Source organism: Histoplasma capsulatum (assembly GCF_000150115.1).
Source record: "Histoplasma capsulatum G186AR genomic scaffold supercont2.10, whole genome shotgun sequence".
In the NCBI taxonomy this organism is placed as follows: Eukaryota; Fungi; Ascomycota; class Eurotiomycetes; order Onygenales; family Ajellomycetaceae; genus Histoplasma; species Histoplasma capsulatum.
Window position 1 is genome coordinate 339791 of NW_025544810.1, and position 18300 is coordinate 358090.

Sequence of the window (18300 nt, forward strand, 5' to 3'; positions counted from 1 at the left end):
TATGGACAGCAGCCTACTTTGCGTAATTATTTGATAACGGAAGGGATGAGCACGCACTCTCTCTCGCACACTCATCTAGGTGCGGCGCGGCGCAGTGCGAGTGGGCAAGGTCAGATGTCACTCGCAGTTTCTCGAACGCTGTCACACTACTCGCTGGGGCGATCAATGCTTAACTATACCTCGAGGTACCCTGCACGAGATGGCATATTAATAGTTAGCTGATACAGGTGTTGAGATGCCGTATCTCTCGCCCCGGGCACCGTTGATGCGTTTGTGGAGGACAAGCGCGCTCGGATCCCTGGGAAACCCCATCGAGTCCACAAAACCATCCACCCCACGCAGAGCCGCACATGTCAGGAATAGTTACTTAAAATTACAAATGGGCCGGGCGAAGCTTGAAGCTTGTGGGATACGGGGGCGGGTAGCCCGAAAAGAACATAAAAATAGCCCCCCCCGGCCATAATAATATGTTTCCGCCAAACAAAAGCCCTGGCCCAGTAAGCCTAGGTACAGCCACAAGCGAATCAGCCAAGGAGATAATCCTTGATGAGGCCGTTACTGGTTTCATCATGATACAACAACAGCCTTGCACTTTCATGGAGACCTTGCAAAGTGATGGGTCAAACCATAGAGAGGACTATCAAGGCAATCTCTCTTCTCAAGACGTCGCTAACCATAACACAACACTCATCTCAAGATTTTATGAATGCCATCAAAGTCACCAACAATTTATCTGCTGGTTTGCGCACCAGGAGCGAGGCCTCTGCACTCAGGTGGTTAAGAGAAAAGCAAAGTTTCGCATCGGAAACTTATCCCCCCGACTTGCAATTTTTTGCCGTCTGGGATGTCAAATCGGCAGTTGGCAAGCCATTCCATTTAGAATGTCATTATCCGGTTGCATACCCGATGCCAAATTCCAAGGAATAGCAATTTGTGAGGAATATTTTGAAGGGCTGTATGTATAATAAAAACTTCTCGACTATTTTCCTTGTCGTGCGTCCCTAAATATTCTCCGTGGAGCATTCAAGTTGCTGAAAATTTATGGCCAAGGGAGCAGATATGAGGAAATGAGCTGAAAGTAGCCAGTTGTTGTGAATAGCGCAGATAATGGTGGCGTACAGAATGGGTTCAGAGAACAGATGTAAAGGTCATGGTGATATCAAAAAGCCTTTCTCCATGGTTCATTTGTGACATCCGACTAGCTATGGTAATAAAATCATAAAAATGGGAACTATTTTAAACACAGCACGGTGTTTCAATTCAATCTCACGGAAGCGGTTGTCGACAATAATTAGTTCATTACCCGCAGCTTATTTGGCATTGGGTAACTAGGATCTCGCAATCCCTGATTCCTCAAGAGAAGGCCAAGGGAAGGGATGGCCTGGATCCCTGATCCTGGATGGCTAGCTGTATGGATCTACGAACACTGCTTAGGCACTGAGAAGTGTATAATCTCTCCATGCACCAGTAATCCCTTTCATCCACACTGATTCTCAGCTGATGCAATTTAAACAGGTGTCTTTTTGTAGAGCAAACAAGCATTTTGTTTCCCAGTTTAGCGAAAAAACTCTATATGGGATTTTCAGTGGGACACCCCCTCCTTCAGAGAGCAGTGATGGAGCTGGCTCGGAGAAAGAGAGGGAAATCGGAAGATGCAACCGTAACAAGTTGCTGTGGCGGAATCTTGAACACATATAAACATGATGTCACTAGATGGTAATTGTATGGTGTTCGGCTGTCTATTATGGCCCCATATATTAATCCTGTAGCCTGTCCGGTAGCCTCTTGTGATGTTGAAAATGAACTACCTGTTCACGAACAGAACGACGCATCTGCCACCCTCCACGATTTGTCGAGTTATATTTTATTTGACGAGACCACAACCGCCGCGTGTTTCCCCACCAAAATGATAGATACTCGTCGAAATAAGGCAGATTTTCTCGCGAGAAATGGACAAAACCTAAGTAAAATTCCGCATGTATTACACAGGTTAATTAAACTCCGTAGCAAATCTGCAGACATAGGCTCTCTGCTTGGCCCTCTTCGTGTCTGCAGAATGTAGCCCGCATCCCTTGAGTCATCCCAGAGAACATATATGTGACACATATATCCTGCCCGTACAATCACCTGCCCTTAAAGCAGGGTTTCCTCTTTTCTGCAAAGGCTTTGAGCGCCTCGAATCGATCTTCCGTCTCCACAACGCCTAGGTAGGCCTGGTTTTCTGCCTCCGCTCCCTTTTCAAATCCACGAACTGCCTTCATGGCTTGCCTCAACGCGATGGGGCCACCTTCACAGATATCCAGGGCAAGCTTTATGGTCTCTTGTATAACTCTTTCCCTCGCTGCGCCTGGTTGGGCGGCTTCCTCAGGGCTGACCTCCACCAGTCGATTACAGAGCCCGATGAAGTAAGCCTCTGCCGCGCTAACTCTCCGACCAGTGAGAATCATGTCAAGCGCCCGGCTTTCGCCAATGAGCTTGGGTAGCCGGTAAGTTCCCCCAGCCCCAGGAATAATGGCGAGTCGGGTTTCAGGCAAACCCACAATACTCGTCGAGCCAAAGACACGAAGGTTAGTGGACAGGGCGAGCTCGAGGCCGCCGCCTAAAGCCATTGAAGAGATGGCTGAGATGGTTGGGATTGGGAGGGCAGCAAGGCTTGTGAATGTTTGCCGGAGTTGGGCGAGGAATGCTTCGGTCCTGTAGTCAAAATAACCACAATCATAATTAGCGGATATCCTCGGGAATCCAGTGAATTGCAAATGATAAAAGTTTACAGTATAGAAGCACAGCTATGGGCAACCAAACGAAAATCCCAAGGAGGAGACGTAACGTCTTGGGCGGGGAGGTTAAGACAAATTAAAAAATAAAATATATGAATACTTACTCTTCTCTCGTGAACTTGGCCCGCTCCTTCAGGTCCGCGCCAGCGCAGAATGCCGCATCTATGTTGCTGGCGAGAACCAAAGCCCGCGTAGGCCCTTTCCCCTTTTCAGCATCAATTGAATTGACATGTTTGGTTAAGCTGTCCAGCAACTCTCGTGAAATAGCATTCCGGGCTTCTGGTCTGTTTAATAGAAGGACCTTGATATGACCTGCTCCTGGTGCGGGGACGTGTTGGGTGTCGATCACCGAACCACGCGCGCCAGTGCCGACAGTGCTATTATAGCGGACTTGGACAACGGCGAATCGATTGAGAGTAAATGGAGAGGGAACCAAGCGGCGAGACATTATTAGCTGAGAATGGGAGAATAGGACTAAATAGGAGGAAATATGTGTAGAGATCTTTGAGGTTGTTGTTTGCATTCTGTCAGTGAGGAGCAAACAAACCTGGTTCGGTGATTCGGCCAGGAGCGGCTTTGGGATCAGCGAAGTTTGCCGTGGCCCAACGGCTCTTGGCATCTCTCTGCGCACTTATATGCCCGGATTGATATCCATCAATAGATGGCCGCATGTTTTTCTGTTGCCTTTCGTCCTATGATTGATCATTGTATGTAAATATGTATAATACTACTAACTGTGTTTATATTGTCGTGGGCTACAAGTTCCTGATATGAGACTAAAAACTTGATACGTCGTCGGTATCATTATCAATATGTTCAGATCTAATATGCTATTATACAATATACAAGGGTATATATACATGCAAGAAAAATATTTGCAACTATCTTCGCAATCCAGTTAGGACAGCCTTATATTCCTTAATTTCACCGTCTGTGGGCCAAGGGGACAGGAGCTCAGTATTCTCGATGATGTCGTATGCTTCATTGACAATAGGGTCAGCAAAAGCCCTTGCTTTTTGGGTGGATTCGGAAATATCTGAGTTGACCGGATTATTTCCTTCGCAGATAAAACTGCGATGTTTTAAGGCAGGAGAGGTGTACGAAGCCCCAGGCTCAGACACACCAGAAGTCAACTCCCAATCTCCCTCCAAAAACACTCTTATGGCCACCACGGTACGACGTACAAGTCTTTTGCCGCCCATGCGTTCATTGGCAGAGAATTTCAGACCAGCCTCACGTTTGCTCATCAACCGGAGAAGTTCTAACAATCCAGCACGATCGTTGGCCAAACCAAGAACCCGAACATAAGCGTGGAGCAGAGACGGGGCTGTTGATTCAAATATACCTGGTAGCATAGCAGGAATGTTACTTTCACCATTTTCGTTGGACAGCCCCAATGATGACAGAATGCTCTTCTTCCCGCCCGTCAATTCCACCGAATCAAATTGGCGCTTAAGCAAAGCCACGCTTTGCTGAACCATTTCACGAATTGTTGAGTAGGACAACGACTCTGGCGAGCCGTATTTCTGGCCTGTGACATTTTCGACGATTTTTAAGCCGTGTTCAGCACCTTCCATGTCTTGCCTAGCTGCCAAAATAAGCCTTGAAAGAGCGGAGCAAGCAATTTCGAATCCTCGACTTTCAAGGGGGATGTTTGCATCCTGCATCCATGTTAAAACATGGCAAACTTCCCACCAAGATATAACACGCTGCATAGGAATAGAGATCTTGTGGTTGCTGAACTTAACTCTGTCCGTTGCTAATCCAGACAAGAAATGACTCCATGCTGGAAAATACCGTGGCAATTTTGACTTCATCAGCTGGACCGCGTGAGTGAGTGCTTTGTGCCGATGAAACTGCTCAGCTTCACCTGACCGATTGGAATCTGAAGGAGAAAGGCTACTTCCCTTCTTGGCAAAAAACAAGACCGGGAATAACTGCCACATTTGCGTGTTCGAGTTATCGGCGGATGGCTCATTTAATACCGAAAACCTACAAAGAAGTTGTATGAATGCGGCAAAAATGTCGTCCGGCACATCAGCAAGGGACTTCTCGTTCACTAATTGATCTCGAAAGAGGCTAGAAACAAGAGCAGATTTCTGCTGATCAGAGAGGTTGCTAATGAGAAGGTATTCTATACCGGTTTCAATAGACTTTGAATTAACAAGAAGAAGGATAAGTAATTTTCCTGAGGGTCTAATGTTCTGTGAAATCATTTGCTGAAGCAAATCATCCAATGTTGGCGGTTCGGAGTGGACATAAATGACATCTTGCGGTGAAGAAGGTTCAGGGAAAACCTCCTTTCCATCACCTGGAAGGGCTTCTGTCGAGAGTTGTGAATGAGAATTTTGGGAACGATCATGGAAGATAATTTTTTCAGCCATTGCGAAATATATGGCTTTGTGGGGTGGGAGTCCACTATCCCTGTAGGACAAAAAACATGCCCACGCCTCCTTTAAAGTCCTCGTAGCGCGTATCCGAGCAGACCAGATATCGAAGTACCTTCCATGATCTGGGGTTTTAGTCATACCAACGCCGGTTCTCGAGGAAGGTTGCGTGGATGTTTGTCCTGAAAATGATGACATCCGAAAGCGGTTAGGCTTCGGAAGAAACGTTCTCGTCTGGATCGTCGGAGTCTTATCCGTATCCCATCCAGCGTATATGGCTGCAGTCTGCTCCCATGCAGTCATACCATATCCGACATCTCTCATATGTGAAATAGACTTAAGCGCCCTACTCTCACTGCCCTCGTTTCCCCTTTCGAAATCAATGCCGAGCTTTTCCTCTTTCCAAGGAGGCCACGACTGAGCTTTAAAATTGGCCCACTGTCGTTCCAGAGTAGTCTTCTTTTGGGCCAGTTGTACGTTAGTAATAGCCTGATAGCCTTCCCTAGTGACAGGGAGGGGAGGGTTAAATTTTGACATTTCCCTTAGCAACTGGAACTGAGCACGTTGTTGAAATATGGCTGAACGATACGGTTCAAGGCGACATGGGATTGCTAGAAGTGAAAGGAGTTTGTTATAATAAATAGTTAGACCTCTAATCTTCTTTTCGTAAGCCTCGTTCGATTTATTTGCGGCAGAGGCAGTTCCAAGAGTTCTGGTAATCAAAGCAGCTATGGAAGGGAAGGCTTGTGGCCACACTTGCCCAGCAAGCCGTAGAAGGCGCACAGCAAGAATCATAATAGTATTGTCATCTCCAGATCTATTCCAGGCACTCCTTTTAGGGCCAGAAGAAATTTCCGAAGTTTGATCGCTGGATAGGTTATCACTTAATATATCCCAAGCTTGGAACAATAAGATCCTGAAAGCAGTGGCACAGATGCTCTCTCGCCGGAGAGTAAAAAGTAACACAAATAATGGAACCTTAGCACTTTCCAGACTATTTTCAGAAGCCCTTTTTTCGAAGATTTTATAACGCATTGCAGCCTGGAGAGGTTGGGATGAGGCAAGTATCCAAGCCCAAACCATCACATCTTCTATCGAATAACCCCTATCTGACAAGTATTGGACCACTTCGTCATTAAAAACAGTGAGAAGCGCATTGTCCAACGTTTTGTCGAATCCCTGGTTTGAAACGGGCCCAGAAGGCTCTGACTCAAGCAATGGATGAACATAACGAAGATAGTCTGCAACTACTGTAGCGCAGGCTAGGCGCGCATTCGGATACTGAGAGCTCTTAACCTTAGTCTTTCGACGGGTTTTCATAGAGGAGCGGGTCGTAGCGAGGGGAGAATTATACGATAAATCCACGCTGTGGCTTTTCGGTTTTGCAATGCCGACATCGTAGCCACAATTTTCTAATACAGATATCAAGTATGCTGAAGGAGACGAGGTGGGTTTCTTTGTCTTGTCGCGACTCTTCTCTCGTGGTGTATAGTTTCCCTGTGATCCAGGACCACGAGTCGTCCGGCTGTCACTATTGGCCAGTCCGGAAGAAGGCTCAGTATGAACAAACTTAATGACGGTTAAGTTATGGCCATATTTTTGCGGAATAGCGAAACGTTGCGATATGCTCGAACATTGTGGCGAGTCGCACTGGACTGAGATGAGAGGTCCAAGGTCCGAAGCCCAACTGGAGCGGAGTCCATCCTAAGTGAACGTGAGAAGAGGGTCTTCCAAGGAATTGTACAGGTGGTAATGGCATACTTGTAGCAGCGAGAAATAACTGGATACCACCCGACTAGAGTGAGAGCCTGCCACCCGGCCTAGAATGTAGCTGTTAATGGAGCACATCCATCGATGTTGGATAAAATACCACCACCCTAGCAATGAGGACAGGATGGGGAAACCTGCAGCGAACAGCAAGGGAATTTTAGATTAATCAAAAACGGGAACTTCTCGAATTGCTTTGGTTTGAAAGCATGTTTTTCAAATCCTGGATCCATGGATGATATGGATGCTTAGTCAACTACCTTGGAAATCCGTTTTTTGCTCGCTGGTCACGTGCAAAGCTTAAAGTCACCACACGTTCCTGAGTCGCCGCCAGAGAGAACGTCTCATTTAGTCTCCCCATCCAACATCCTCCACTGAGACTAGTTTGTTGAATATCTTGCCTTGGTTCTGGTGTTCTGTCGATTGGTGTATCACAGGCCGCTTGTGCTGGTATCCGGCGTGCTTTGTCGCTGGGCTTTTCGGCGTCTTGTCACGTCCTCCTTCCATCCCCTGCTGGACTAAATTCGCAAAGCCTGGCGTTCCCCCATCGACCTAACACGCCAAAAGATTTCCCTAGCCAGACGGAGCTTATCGAGCGTCGCAATTTCGGTTCGAACGATCGCATTAAATGCTTTCAGAGGCCCATTCTGTATTTGCGTTCGTTGACCTCTCTGAGAAGCCGAAACGTGCGAAGTTGGATACATCACTCAACTCCAAACTCTTCCATCTCTCGCTGGGACGTTGATCCACCCAGCTAGAGCGTGATCCAGCATGGAGACCAATAATTTGGCCGCATCAGCCACCACAAACGGGCAGCTTACCTCTCCCCAATTGCCATCGGATTCGCCCTCGTTCCCGACACCAGGAAAGCGAAAACGCGTCCTCAGCCCCGCCCAAGAATCCCCCAACCTTGACGGTATATCAAATCCATCTGACACGTCAAAAGGAGGACTGCTTGACCAAACTTTGAAGGATCTGCTCCAGGTTCTAGAAAAGTGAGTCCCTTTCAGCTTCAATTTTCCGACATTCCCGAAGGCGGATCTGAGACTTAGTTCTAACCCAATTCTGCAGATATGATTCAGATCTTGGTATTCTGAAATTCCCCTGTCCTCCCAATTCCGTGGTCGAACCAGATCGTAAACGTGCGAAACTATCAGATGACACGAACAATTCGCAAACGATAGAATGCAAAATTAAGGCGGGTCAATACAAGTCTATTCAGGAAGTAATTAACGATGTTGAGACTGCGTCCTGCTTGGTTATCGAACGACGCCGCGAGTCAGAAGCAACTGTAAATAAATCAGAAAACTCTCGATCTTCGGCAGAATTGGTCAATCTTTCACGCATATTTAAAAAGCACTTGGACAATTTTATCCTCCGAAGTCCACTTCTAGGCTCTTCTCTTTCAAAGGATGAGCCTCAGGAACTTCAGAGGAATGAACCTCAAAACAAGAATAATAGAAAATATCCATATGATCGGGAGGACAAAGTAGTTCTCACGCTCTATGGAAATGCACCTCGCGGGAGACATTTGTTTTCGAGTTTACAACGTGCAGTTGCCGTGAAACCAGACTCTCCTAATCTTGAGAAATCAACTGGCGCAGAAATACAGGCTACGATCAACGAAGCAACGTTGCCAAACGGCATTACTACATCCAAAGTAATTCCGTTCAATGTCAAAAACGTGGAGCTGGGTAAATCGAAAGCAAGAACCATTGCAGACGTATTTGCAGCCCGCCCCAACCTTCCCCAGTTACAACCTCCGGGCAAACCGCGGTCATCAAAAAATCCGACCGTCACTTGGCTTGACCCATACGAACTTGCCATAGCTGCTAAATTCCCGCCAAATGAAAAAAGAGGATACACTTACTTATCTCTTCCTACAGGAGATTGGCTACATTACGGTTACGAACCATCCCTTCGGCTGGGAAGTCGAAGGCAAAATAGCGATACTAATACCGGGAAAAGTCTCTCAAAGCCATTCCAAAACTCTTTTGATGAGAGCAGTGCAATATTTCGCGGTCTTTATTCGTCATTTGCTCCCTCATTTGATAGCTCCGGAGCGGTTATATCCCAAGACGCGAAAGAGCAAATTTGGTGGGACAAATATGGCCAGCACCGTTTACATGGCTTATTGGCCGTTGAAAATGATCTGGAAACTGAACACACAGACAATCAGAGTCCGAACTTACAAATCCAATTATTGGACGAAACGAGCCTCGAAGAGGCTGTGAATTCATATGAGCCAGAGGACGATAAAATCTTAGTCGAACCGCGGAACGGCGATGATGGAGCAAGCGATGATAAAGATCTGGGAGAAGTACTCGAAAACATTTCGGATCTTTTACGCACATTAAATTCCTATCGCCAGATTCGAAACCTCGGGCAATCACTCCCTGTTCCGAAACCGAACGACGAAATCGCAGCAACATCAGATGCGTCATCACCTTCAACTATGGAAGTTACCCTGTATGAAACCCTAAAATCAAGTTTAATTGCAATGATAGCCACACTACCTCCATATGCTGTATCGAAATTGGATGGGGACCAGTTAGCAGAACTAAATGTCAGCAAAAAAATACTTCTGGAAAATGCCGACTACCCTGGCACGATGGAGGACGATGACTATTCTATGCAGCAGAAACAAATACCCAGAGTTTCGCAGATGCCAAATGTAGCCCGTCCTCCCCCTACGCCAAACATGAACCCATCTCGACCATCATATCAGACTCCCCCAACCGCCCCCAGTGCCCCATTGCCCCGGGGGTATCCATCCAATCCCCGAAAAACGGCTCCAATGAGCCATCCGTCTCATCAAGTTTATGGAACCAGGCAAACATCGTCATCCATCCAGTTTCCCGTCAACAACTCTCCTCAACCGTACAATACGCCTCGACAGCCATCGGGTCAGCGCCCTGGTTATACACAACCTCAATTCTCACAGGCCGGAACTCCGCAGTATAGCCAAGGCAACATCCTTCAGCAATTCCAGAGGCCAACCCAGAACGGAGTGGGACCGTATCCTTCCCAGCGAATGCCTTCCCCTGCGCAGGCATCGCCTCAGCCCTATCCCCGTCGAACTAGCCAGCCATCCTATCAACAACGTCCACCGGATATCCCATATGGCTCACCTGCTCCTAAGACACACAACGCATCACCCCAAAGACACTCTAGCTTCAGTGCATCTCCGCAGCGACATCCATATATAAATTCTACCCCTAGCAATCCTCAACCGAGATACTTCCAGCAACAAACCCCACAACCGCCACAACCGCCACAACCGCAACACTTTACAACTTTTGGTTCTTCCCAAGGCAACCCAGCACCAGCGGCGTATCCCAACAGCGCTGCCGCGATGACTTATGCCCGGAGCGCTGCTGAACAAGCGGCCCTTATGGATCGCAACAAAGCACAACTTGCCGAGAATCAACGCCAAAAGTCTAACACTCCCCAGCCAGGATCGTCGAACAGCCAATTCAGTGGCCAAGGCAGCCTTCCAACAATTCATCGACAGAATAGTGTGCCAATGGGATCAGCCGGCGCGACACAATAAAAGGACAAAACAAAATTATAGAACATTCGGAGGAGTAAATTAATACGTCAACAAAGGAGGTCCAACAATAACTATTCGTTCCTATGTTTTATAGAGGTTATGCGTGTGACTTATTACCATATTCTCGTTTTCAACTTTCTGGCTTTCGTAAAAAACAAAAGAAAGCAACTTGTATTTTTTTCGTCTAGTCTTTTAATTCGTTTGACCTTTTTTTTTTTTTTAGCAGTGATATTCTTTTATTCCTTCTTTGTGTTACTTCCTCTCTTGCCCTTCTTTTCTCATATTCTTCATCGCAGCTACTTTTTCATCGACTTTATCATAGGCAACGGGAGGAGAGAAACCAGCCTTTCGTCTCAACCCTATTACCTGTTATTTCCTTTGATGTGACAATACGACATCCAATAAATTCCTCTGGTGACCAAAAATACGGGCGGCAGGTTTGTATTTTATTTCCGGCTTTATAATCCATTTTTCTTTCTTTTTCTGTCCCCTTTGTTTTGAAATTTCTTCTACCGCCAAAATGTGGATAGTGAAAGAGAAAAGAGGTGGCGGCGGGTAAGAAGGAGCAACTTTTTAACTCCTTTTCTTCTTTTTGTAACCGTGTGTGGAGCATACCTTTTTTACAGTGATTCTGGTTCAAAAGTAATTTCCCTTTTGCAGTGGACGACGTGCTGACTATTATATATATATATATATAATATTATTGGATTCTTTAGTTCTGAACCTTTTTATATTATTAGACTAATTTTATGCTCTGTATGGCCTGATTTTGTCTATTTTGTTTACACCCCTTTCCTCCGCTTCTCAATCGGAGTAACTTGAGTGGCATGCTCTCAAAGGAAATCGCGAAGATAACCAACTTATCCTCGTGCGCTTCAATTAAAAAAAGAAAAGAAAGAAAACAATCGACTTTGTTAATTTAAAATTTAATGGACTAGTTGATATTTTCTAGAAATACCTTAAACCACCTGGAACACTTTACAAAAACAAAAAAAAGACTAAAATTAACGGACTCGTGAGTTTCTTTCCATTCAACAGCAACGGCTACGCAAAAGAACAAAGAAGCAATACAAATCGAGAAGTAGTAAAGGTAAATAAGCAAAATACAAACTGAATGAAATGAATGAAGAACACAAATCCCCAGAAAAAATGGCCTAGATATCTCTTGTTGCTCCTTTCCAGTTCTGCTTTCCAGCCCCTGTTTTTCCGTATACACAGCCATATATATTACTCCGCATGAATATTTAAAAAGAAAGAAAAGAAAAGAAAAGAAAAGTGAGTCGGAGGGTCAATTCTTACGCCTCCCCCGTCCAGCGGGTTACGTATACGTGCATTTCCAATGTCGCTGGTTTCATTTTATACTCCGGTTTGGGATGCCTGCTGACATAGCAAGTGCGCTTTGCTAGTGGGAGAAGATGTAGCCCTAAAGCGAAGGTAGAGAGTTCGGTGACTATTTTGTATAAAAAGTGTGAAATGAAAATGGAATGAGGATAATGACGATGATGCGAGACGTTCGCTGGCTATGACCTGCATGCAAATGAGGTAAAAAATGCATGGAAAAAGAGTGAGATGATGAAAAAAATGAGTAACCATATGCCATGAACATCAAGAAGCAAGAAAAAGTATATAGAAGAAAATCAAAGAGAAGAAATCAGGAAGGAAGTGGGGGAAAAATGATAGAAAAAAAAGGCAAAGAGGATAAAGCAAAAAGAATATTGAGAGTCATTACTCGTAAATCTGTCGTTAAATAATGATGGCAGCGGCAGACATAAAACCAAAATATCTACGACAGTAAGCACGAATCAGCCGATTATTCATAACACAGATTGGCAAAGAAACTTATTCGGGAACGAAAGTGGTTAGAGAAACATACAATGCAGCACATCTCCAGCCATCATTTGGATCGATCAAATATTCATTGCCAGGTGGTCCATTCGAAGCGAACAGAGCAGTAGCTCCGCCAAAGATGGAGACCACGGCAATGCGTCCGAAGAACTCAGATATAACACCAAAGGCTAGCAGCGGGAATAGGATGGCAGCTGAAACAGCAGCAATAGTGGAATATATAGGATTCGGAGTACGGGAGGAGGATGGACGTTCTCCGAGTAAGATAAGGTCGTTGTCATGGGCGAGGAACCTCAGATCAGACTTGGTATTGGACGAATGATCGTGAACCCAGTTACGGTAGGCCTCGACTTCGTCGTCTGTGGCAGTCGGCAATTTGTAGGAAACCTCATGATATGAGCAGAGGGCGCGATCTAGTTGGAGAGAGTGTAAGTATTACAAATCCTTGCACGGGAGAGAGAAGAGAAAATAGGAAGGAGGAAGAGGATCAATCTTACTATATTGCTCGATCTTCAGCACAAGCTTTTCCACCAACTCAGACTTCTTCTGCTGAAGCGCAGATAATTCCTCAGACTGGAGGTCTTGATTTGTTGTTGAGAACAGCTTCTGTCTTCCGGAATTTTTAACATTGACTGCGACTCGTCGAACCTCTTCGACATCGTCAAGGATTGTGAGATCCTCTTCCATCTGTGCGATTTCTTCCTGGAGATGACGAAGTAGGCGATGATTTAATGGCTCAAACTTGCGATAAAGTAAGGGGCGGTCAACATCGCGCGATTCGCCTCGTTTTGGATCTGATTCCACAGAAGCACGCCTTTGCATTTTGCTGGAGCTCATGTCGAATTTGTGCATGTCAAGATTTGGCTGACGATATGGGTACGAGGTGCGGATAGCAGAGTTGGGAGGGGGCTCAGGAAAGGTGTGTTTCGTGTGAGTGTAATATGATTCAGGGACAGAGAAATCAAAATATCCAAGGCCTGGAGATGTGGGACTTTCCAATACTGTTTCCGAATCGGTCGTATACGCTCCGGCCATATGGAGGCGGCGGCGGGTTCTAGATTCATCTGCAAATTTCCAGTTGAGTGTATCTAGGGAGAGATCGGGAGGTGTTGCTGGTTGATATTCTGTAGAGGAGATTGATGAAGCTCGGTCCGGACTGTGTCCCCTGAGTGATACTCCTGAATCTGAGTTGAAGCTATAAGAGGCACTAGACTTTCGTCTAGAACTTTGAGATGCTGCGGAGGTGGTAGATGGCTGCCTCGGCCTTATGGTCTGCGCCCAGTGGGCACTGGCGTCTTCTGAATCGTCCTTATCCAAAAACTCGAATACGTTCGGTGACTGCTGTCTAGGTCGCAGTTCACTTGGCCTTTCAGTAGCGCTCCTTTTCAAAATTGGGATGTCCTTAGCAGTAATGCTGGTCGATGGTTTGATAATATAAGATTTGGAACGTTGTCGGGGCCGCGCAATAGGAGAGGAGTTCTCGCTGGCATAACTGGAAGATTTAACAGTGGTAACAGGGATTGGGTCCACAGCAGCATTCCTGGGAGATGATGATTTCTTCGAACTGTCCTTCTTGTGGCTCTTCCCTGGCATATTCCTCAGTTTAGAAAGGAATAAGGGATTTTAGTATATCCCAGAACTACCAGTCCTGTCCAAGTATAAAGGAATGCTAGTTTAGCGCTTCTTCTTCTTCTTCTTCTTCTTCTTCTTCTTCTTTTTCTCCTTCTTCTTCTTCTTCACTCCTGGATTCAATCGGTAAACGGAGTGGACACGCTGGAGCAAAGTTGCTGCGTGGAATTGTATGGGTATCACAATGAAGCCGCGGGGATTGAATCAGGATTTGAGCAAACAGCGATGGATATAGGATTCCGAAAAGCCAGGTATCAGAGTATATATACTCGCTGTGCCAGAAATAGAAATGCTCAGGATGTAATCTGATGATGGATTGGTATGGAAGATGCTCTGCGATTGAGAAACAAGATCAAGTAAGGACTTTCGGGCACAGGGCAGTAAGAAGTGGGTTATGGGGGGAACAGAGGGTTAAGAATTACAGTGGGAATAATAAAAAAAGAAATGCGCCCTGCGCCAGAATGATATGGGCTGCACAGCCAGCGACTCTGAAACGCTCCTGGGCGGTGGTTGACCCGATGGAATCAGTTGCGACAAAGTCATGAATCATGGACAGGGCCTTCTGGGCAAACTGGGGTTGTGCTACTGGGCAGACTGGAAACGCTGATGGTTTCTTAGCACAACATTCTATTTATTCAATTGGACCCTTGCTAGTCCGTAGTGGGCATCGAAATAAATCCCGTCACTATTAATATTATCGGCAGCCCACCTCGTTCTTCGTTAGCTCGCTGTGGGGCATAAAAGTGAACACCACCATCACCACCATCAAAGTTTGCAGTCCTTGCTGCAATCATAAATACAAGAGCGCAGAATTTCATCATCGTACGGACGCAGTACATGAAGTTATGCAGTTGGGCTCAAATTGGCACCAAGACCGTGCATACATGCAGACAGATCTCGTACACATATACACACATATTGGCATGCTGCGTTGGCCAACGGTGACTCGCTCATCACCAACCAAGGATGCGAAATGTTCAAGGGTTGAACAATCTTCGTTATTCTTTACCCTTTCTATCCGTCATTCGTAGTGCTAAGACGGCCCGTTTGGGATGGAGTTATGTACGTAAAGTAGCCTACATAACTCATCATGGCTGCTGGCTGAGTGCGCATGGAATCTTCCCACAGCGAATTTTTCTGCTCTTTTGCTTTCTTGCGATAAGCACAACTTTCAGATGCTGGCACCGCTCGCCCGCCTGCCCGCTGTGAACGACAGGACACATTGCGCGCGCTTAGCCCATTTGCGAGGATGCTGCATTTAATTTATGGAATTAAATACTTGCATGTGTTCCCAGCACACAGCTTGAGAGGGTTCGTAGCTCACTCACTAATCAGGCTGTCAGCACCTCAGCACTTTTCCTTATTTCTAACTCTCTCTTTCTCTCTTTTCTTTTCTTTTCTTTGTTTTTTTCTGTTTTGTACGTTAATGCAACTAAGTGCAACTGACGACTCGCACGACAATATATGCCCGTATGCCAACATCCAAGATAACCAGAGTTGGAATATCCTGTTGTCTGGGCTTGGGGCTGCTATTGACAATCTCAATACCTGCGTCTTGTCAGCTGTATATCGAGTACAAAAAAACCGCATTTTTAAACCCGTAAGGGAGAGACTAACTAGTGGTTATATGAAGGTGGATTTGCCTGTGTTCGAACATGTGTTCCTATGGTGTTCAGCCAAGGCCTCTGAATAACCCATACATGTTCTGTATGGTGAGCTATCTTCTTTGATTATATAAAAGAGGTAACTTTTCTGTAATATTATATACAATGACTGTATCAGCTTCTCTCTGAATGTGTATTTAATAATTATCACTTCACTACTGTATTCTTCTCCCTCTGCTCTTGTATTGATTTCTATTCTTAACTATTCTTGTTTTTATTCATCTACTTTGAAATTCTTGTATCTCTGTATAAGTAAGAAAGACTGATAATAATTTCTACTGCTGATACTGTTGTTAAAGCAGCTGCTGTATAAGAGCAGCTACAGTATAATCTTATTATAGAGATGATAATACAGAGAGAGAATACACTGAAAATCAGCAGATAAAGTAGATCAAAAAATATACAGATAGTATATACAGAGAAACAGAATAAATAAATGATAATATATAGATTTATTTTATTTCTATTTCTTCTTTATTTCTGTGTATGAAGAGAGATGAAATTTGATAGACTAATTTCTCACTACTACTCAATCTTTACTATCTGTATAATAGAAATAATATAATAAAAAGAAGTTTTCAGATAGTTAGATTATCTCTGAGTAGAAGATAATCTGATTCTTTAGTAAAAGAGTTCTCAATTATTCATTCAGAGAAAGCTATCTCAAAAGAAAATATATAAATACTGAGAAAGAAGAAATTATATAGATAATAGAAAAGAATCTAATTAAATAGTATTGAGCAGTTTTTATTAATCTGTATTGTATATAATAGAGCAGACAGAAGAACTCTCATTCTTACTCAATTGATTAGATTTTGAATAGTATATTAAAAACTTACAGATCTATAAAGTATATATAGAGATATACAGAGTTTATAAATAGAAATACAGACACTCTGATGAACAGTTATACTAAGTTGAATATAATAAATTTTATATATCAGTGCTGAAAGAGATGACAGAGAAATAAAAGATATATAATTGAGTCTCTTCTCTGTACAGTAGCTGACTTTCTTATGAATTATTATATACTATTGAGAGAGTAATTCAGATAAAAGATGCAGTTGATTAATCTATTTATAATTGAGCTGTTAAATAAGAAATCAATACTCTGCTGATTTCTTATTTAGATTATAAATAATAATAAGATAAATCAGAACAACAGACTTGAATATTCAATTATTGTATAATATAAAAATTATATTTTTTATTTAATATCACAGATTGTATTCTATCTATTCTATAGATGAAATATTGTATAAAAGTTTCTATCTCAGTTTCACTACTATCAGCTTTAATATAATATTTATTTATTCAAGAGTGAGAATCTGTATAAGCAGATTTTCTACAGAATTCATTTTAAGTGAATAAACAAGCTCTTTATATATACAGATATATCAGAGATAATAAAAAAGATTTATACTGAATGATTCACAGATGTACAGAAGACAGAGTTTAATAAAATAAATAAAAACAGTATCTGCAGAGCTGAGTGATAAAATAATAACTCTTTGACTAGCTGCTATTTCAGTCAGATCAATTGAAAGTTTATATAAAGAATTACAGAGTTTAATTCTAGCTTACTAAATAATTACTATCTTTCACAAGCTACAATTACTTCATCAGAACTGTTGAAGAAATCTCTCTAATTATAAATAAATAAATAATTTATCTGATTTTATTCTGAGAATAGATTTTTTTATATTATTTCTTCTGAAATCTCTGATATAAGTCTGAAGCTGTTTGATAGTAGAAGTTTATTTGACTCAGATGATCTTACAGCTTAGAGATTTTTGTAACTATTAGATTATTTTTATATAATAATACTACAGAACTCTGCTCTTCTTCAGAGAGAATTTTCAATTTATTCACTGTAAACTGACTCAGTATTTTAGTATACAGAGTATAAGTAGTTTGCAGATGCTGTATAAACTGCAGAGTCAGTTCTCATTTCTTTATAGAAGATAATACTTCAATAATCAGTATCACAGATTTCTGAAAGTCTAAGTACTGTATGAAAACAGATTAATATAGTGATGAATCAGATAAAGATCAGAGATGTATAAATAAAGAAGAAGATTGATAGAATTCAGTGTGAAATTGATATAATAACAACTGAATTCTGAATCTTTCAGTCTGTCTCTGTTTCTATCTGTGTACAGAAAAATATTATTAAGATTCTTTTTATTTTTATATCTGTATTTTTATTTTTCTCTTTATCAACTACTACTGCTGCTGTCATCATTTCTGCTACAGTATTATTAACTGAGAATAATATTTAAATATATCAGCTCTTCTGTATAATTCAATTGATCAATAATCTCTGAAAGAAATGAAAATAGAGATTGAATAAACAGCTTTCTATACAGCATCTGAAGTCATTGTATGAATCTAACTGAAGAAAGAAAAATAGTAAGTATATATTCTTTTTTTAATAAAAGATAATCATTGATGAGATATTCAATTGTTACTGTATAATGAAATCAAAATCTATTCTAGAGATTATGAAGAAATTTGAGTTGATATATATATAATTAAAAATGAATCTGAATAAACTCTCTGTCTTTCTCAGAAGAGTAAGAAGATAATCTGTGTATATTAACTATACTATATTATATATCTTTTAATCTTGAATATTTATTTATTTATACACACAGACTGCCTCAGCAGAATTCATA

The 18300-nt window shown here is 42.9% G+C and overlaps 5 protein-coding genes across 5 annotated transcripts; 2 read left to right on the top strand and 3 right to left on the bottom strand.

Annotated features, from left to right (window-relative positions):
* Positions 1-467: 467 nt before the first annotated feature.
* Positions 468-1393, top strand: HCBG_06768 (uncharacterized protein; the record flags this gene model as incomplete). The annotated part of the gene is made up of 3 exons (XM_045433817.1): positions 468-955; positions 1100-1141; positions 1333-1393. 3 exons carry the CDS (start codon positions 468-470, stop codon positions 1391-1393), a joined length of 591 nt encoding a protein of 196 aa, XP_045285298.1.
* A 312-nt stretch (positions 1394-1705) lies between these two features.
* HCBG_06769 (enoyl-CoA hydratase/isomerase) lies at positions 1706-3281 on the bottom strand (the record flags this gene model as incomplete). Its single annotated transcript, XM_045433818.1, has 2 exons — positions 1706-2694; positions 2882-3281. 2 exons carry the CDS (start codon positions 3223-3225, stop codon positions 2124-2126), a joined length of 915 nt encoding a protein of 304 aa, XP_045285299.1.
* Positions 3282-3658: 377 nt separating this feature from the next.
* Positions 3659-7438, bottom strand: HCBG_06770 (uncharacterized protein; the record flags this gene model as incomplete). The annotated part of the gene is made up of 4 exons (XM_045433819.1): positions 3659-4563; positions 4774-6695; positions 6926-6984; positions 7298-7438. 4 exons carry the CDS (start codon positions 7436-7438, stop codon positions 3659-3661), a joined length of 3027 nt encoding a protein of 1008 aa, XP_045285300.1.
* A 264-nt stretch (positions 7439-7702) lies between these two features.
* On the top strand, positions 7703-11205 carry HCBG_06771 (uncharacterized protein; the record flags this gene model as incomplete). The annotated part of the gene is made up of 2 exons (XM_045433820.1): positions 7703-7926; positions 8003-11205. 2 exons carry the CDS (start codon positions 7703-7705, stop codon positions 10482-10484), a joined length of 2706 nt encoding a protein of 901 aa, XP_045285301.1.
* Positions 11206-11840: 635 nt separating this feature from the next.
* On the bottom strand, positions 11841-13922 carry HCBG_06772 (uncharacterized protein; the record flags this gene model as incomplete). The annotated part of the gene is made up of 3 exons (XM_045433821.1): positions 11841-11907; positions 12358-12742; positions 12827-13922. The coding sequence occupies 3 exons, from the start codon at positions 13920-13922 to the stop codon at positions 11841-11843; spliced, it is 1548 nt and encodes a 515-aa protein (XP_045285302.1).
* Positions 13923-18300: the final 4378 nt, after the last annotated feature.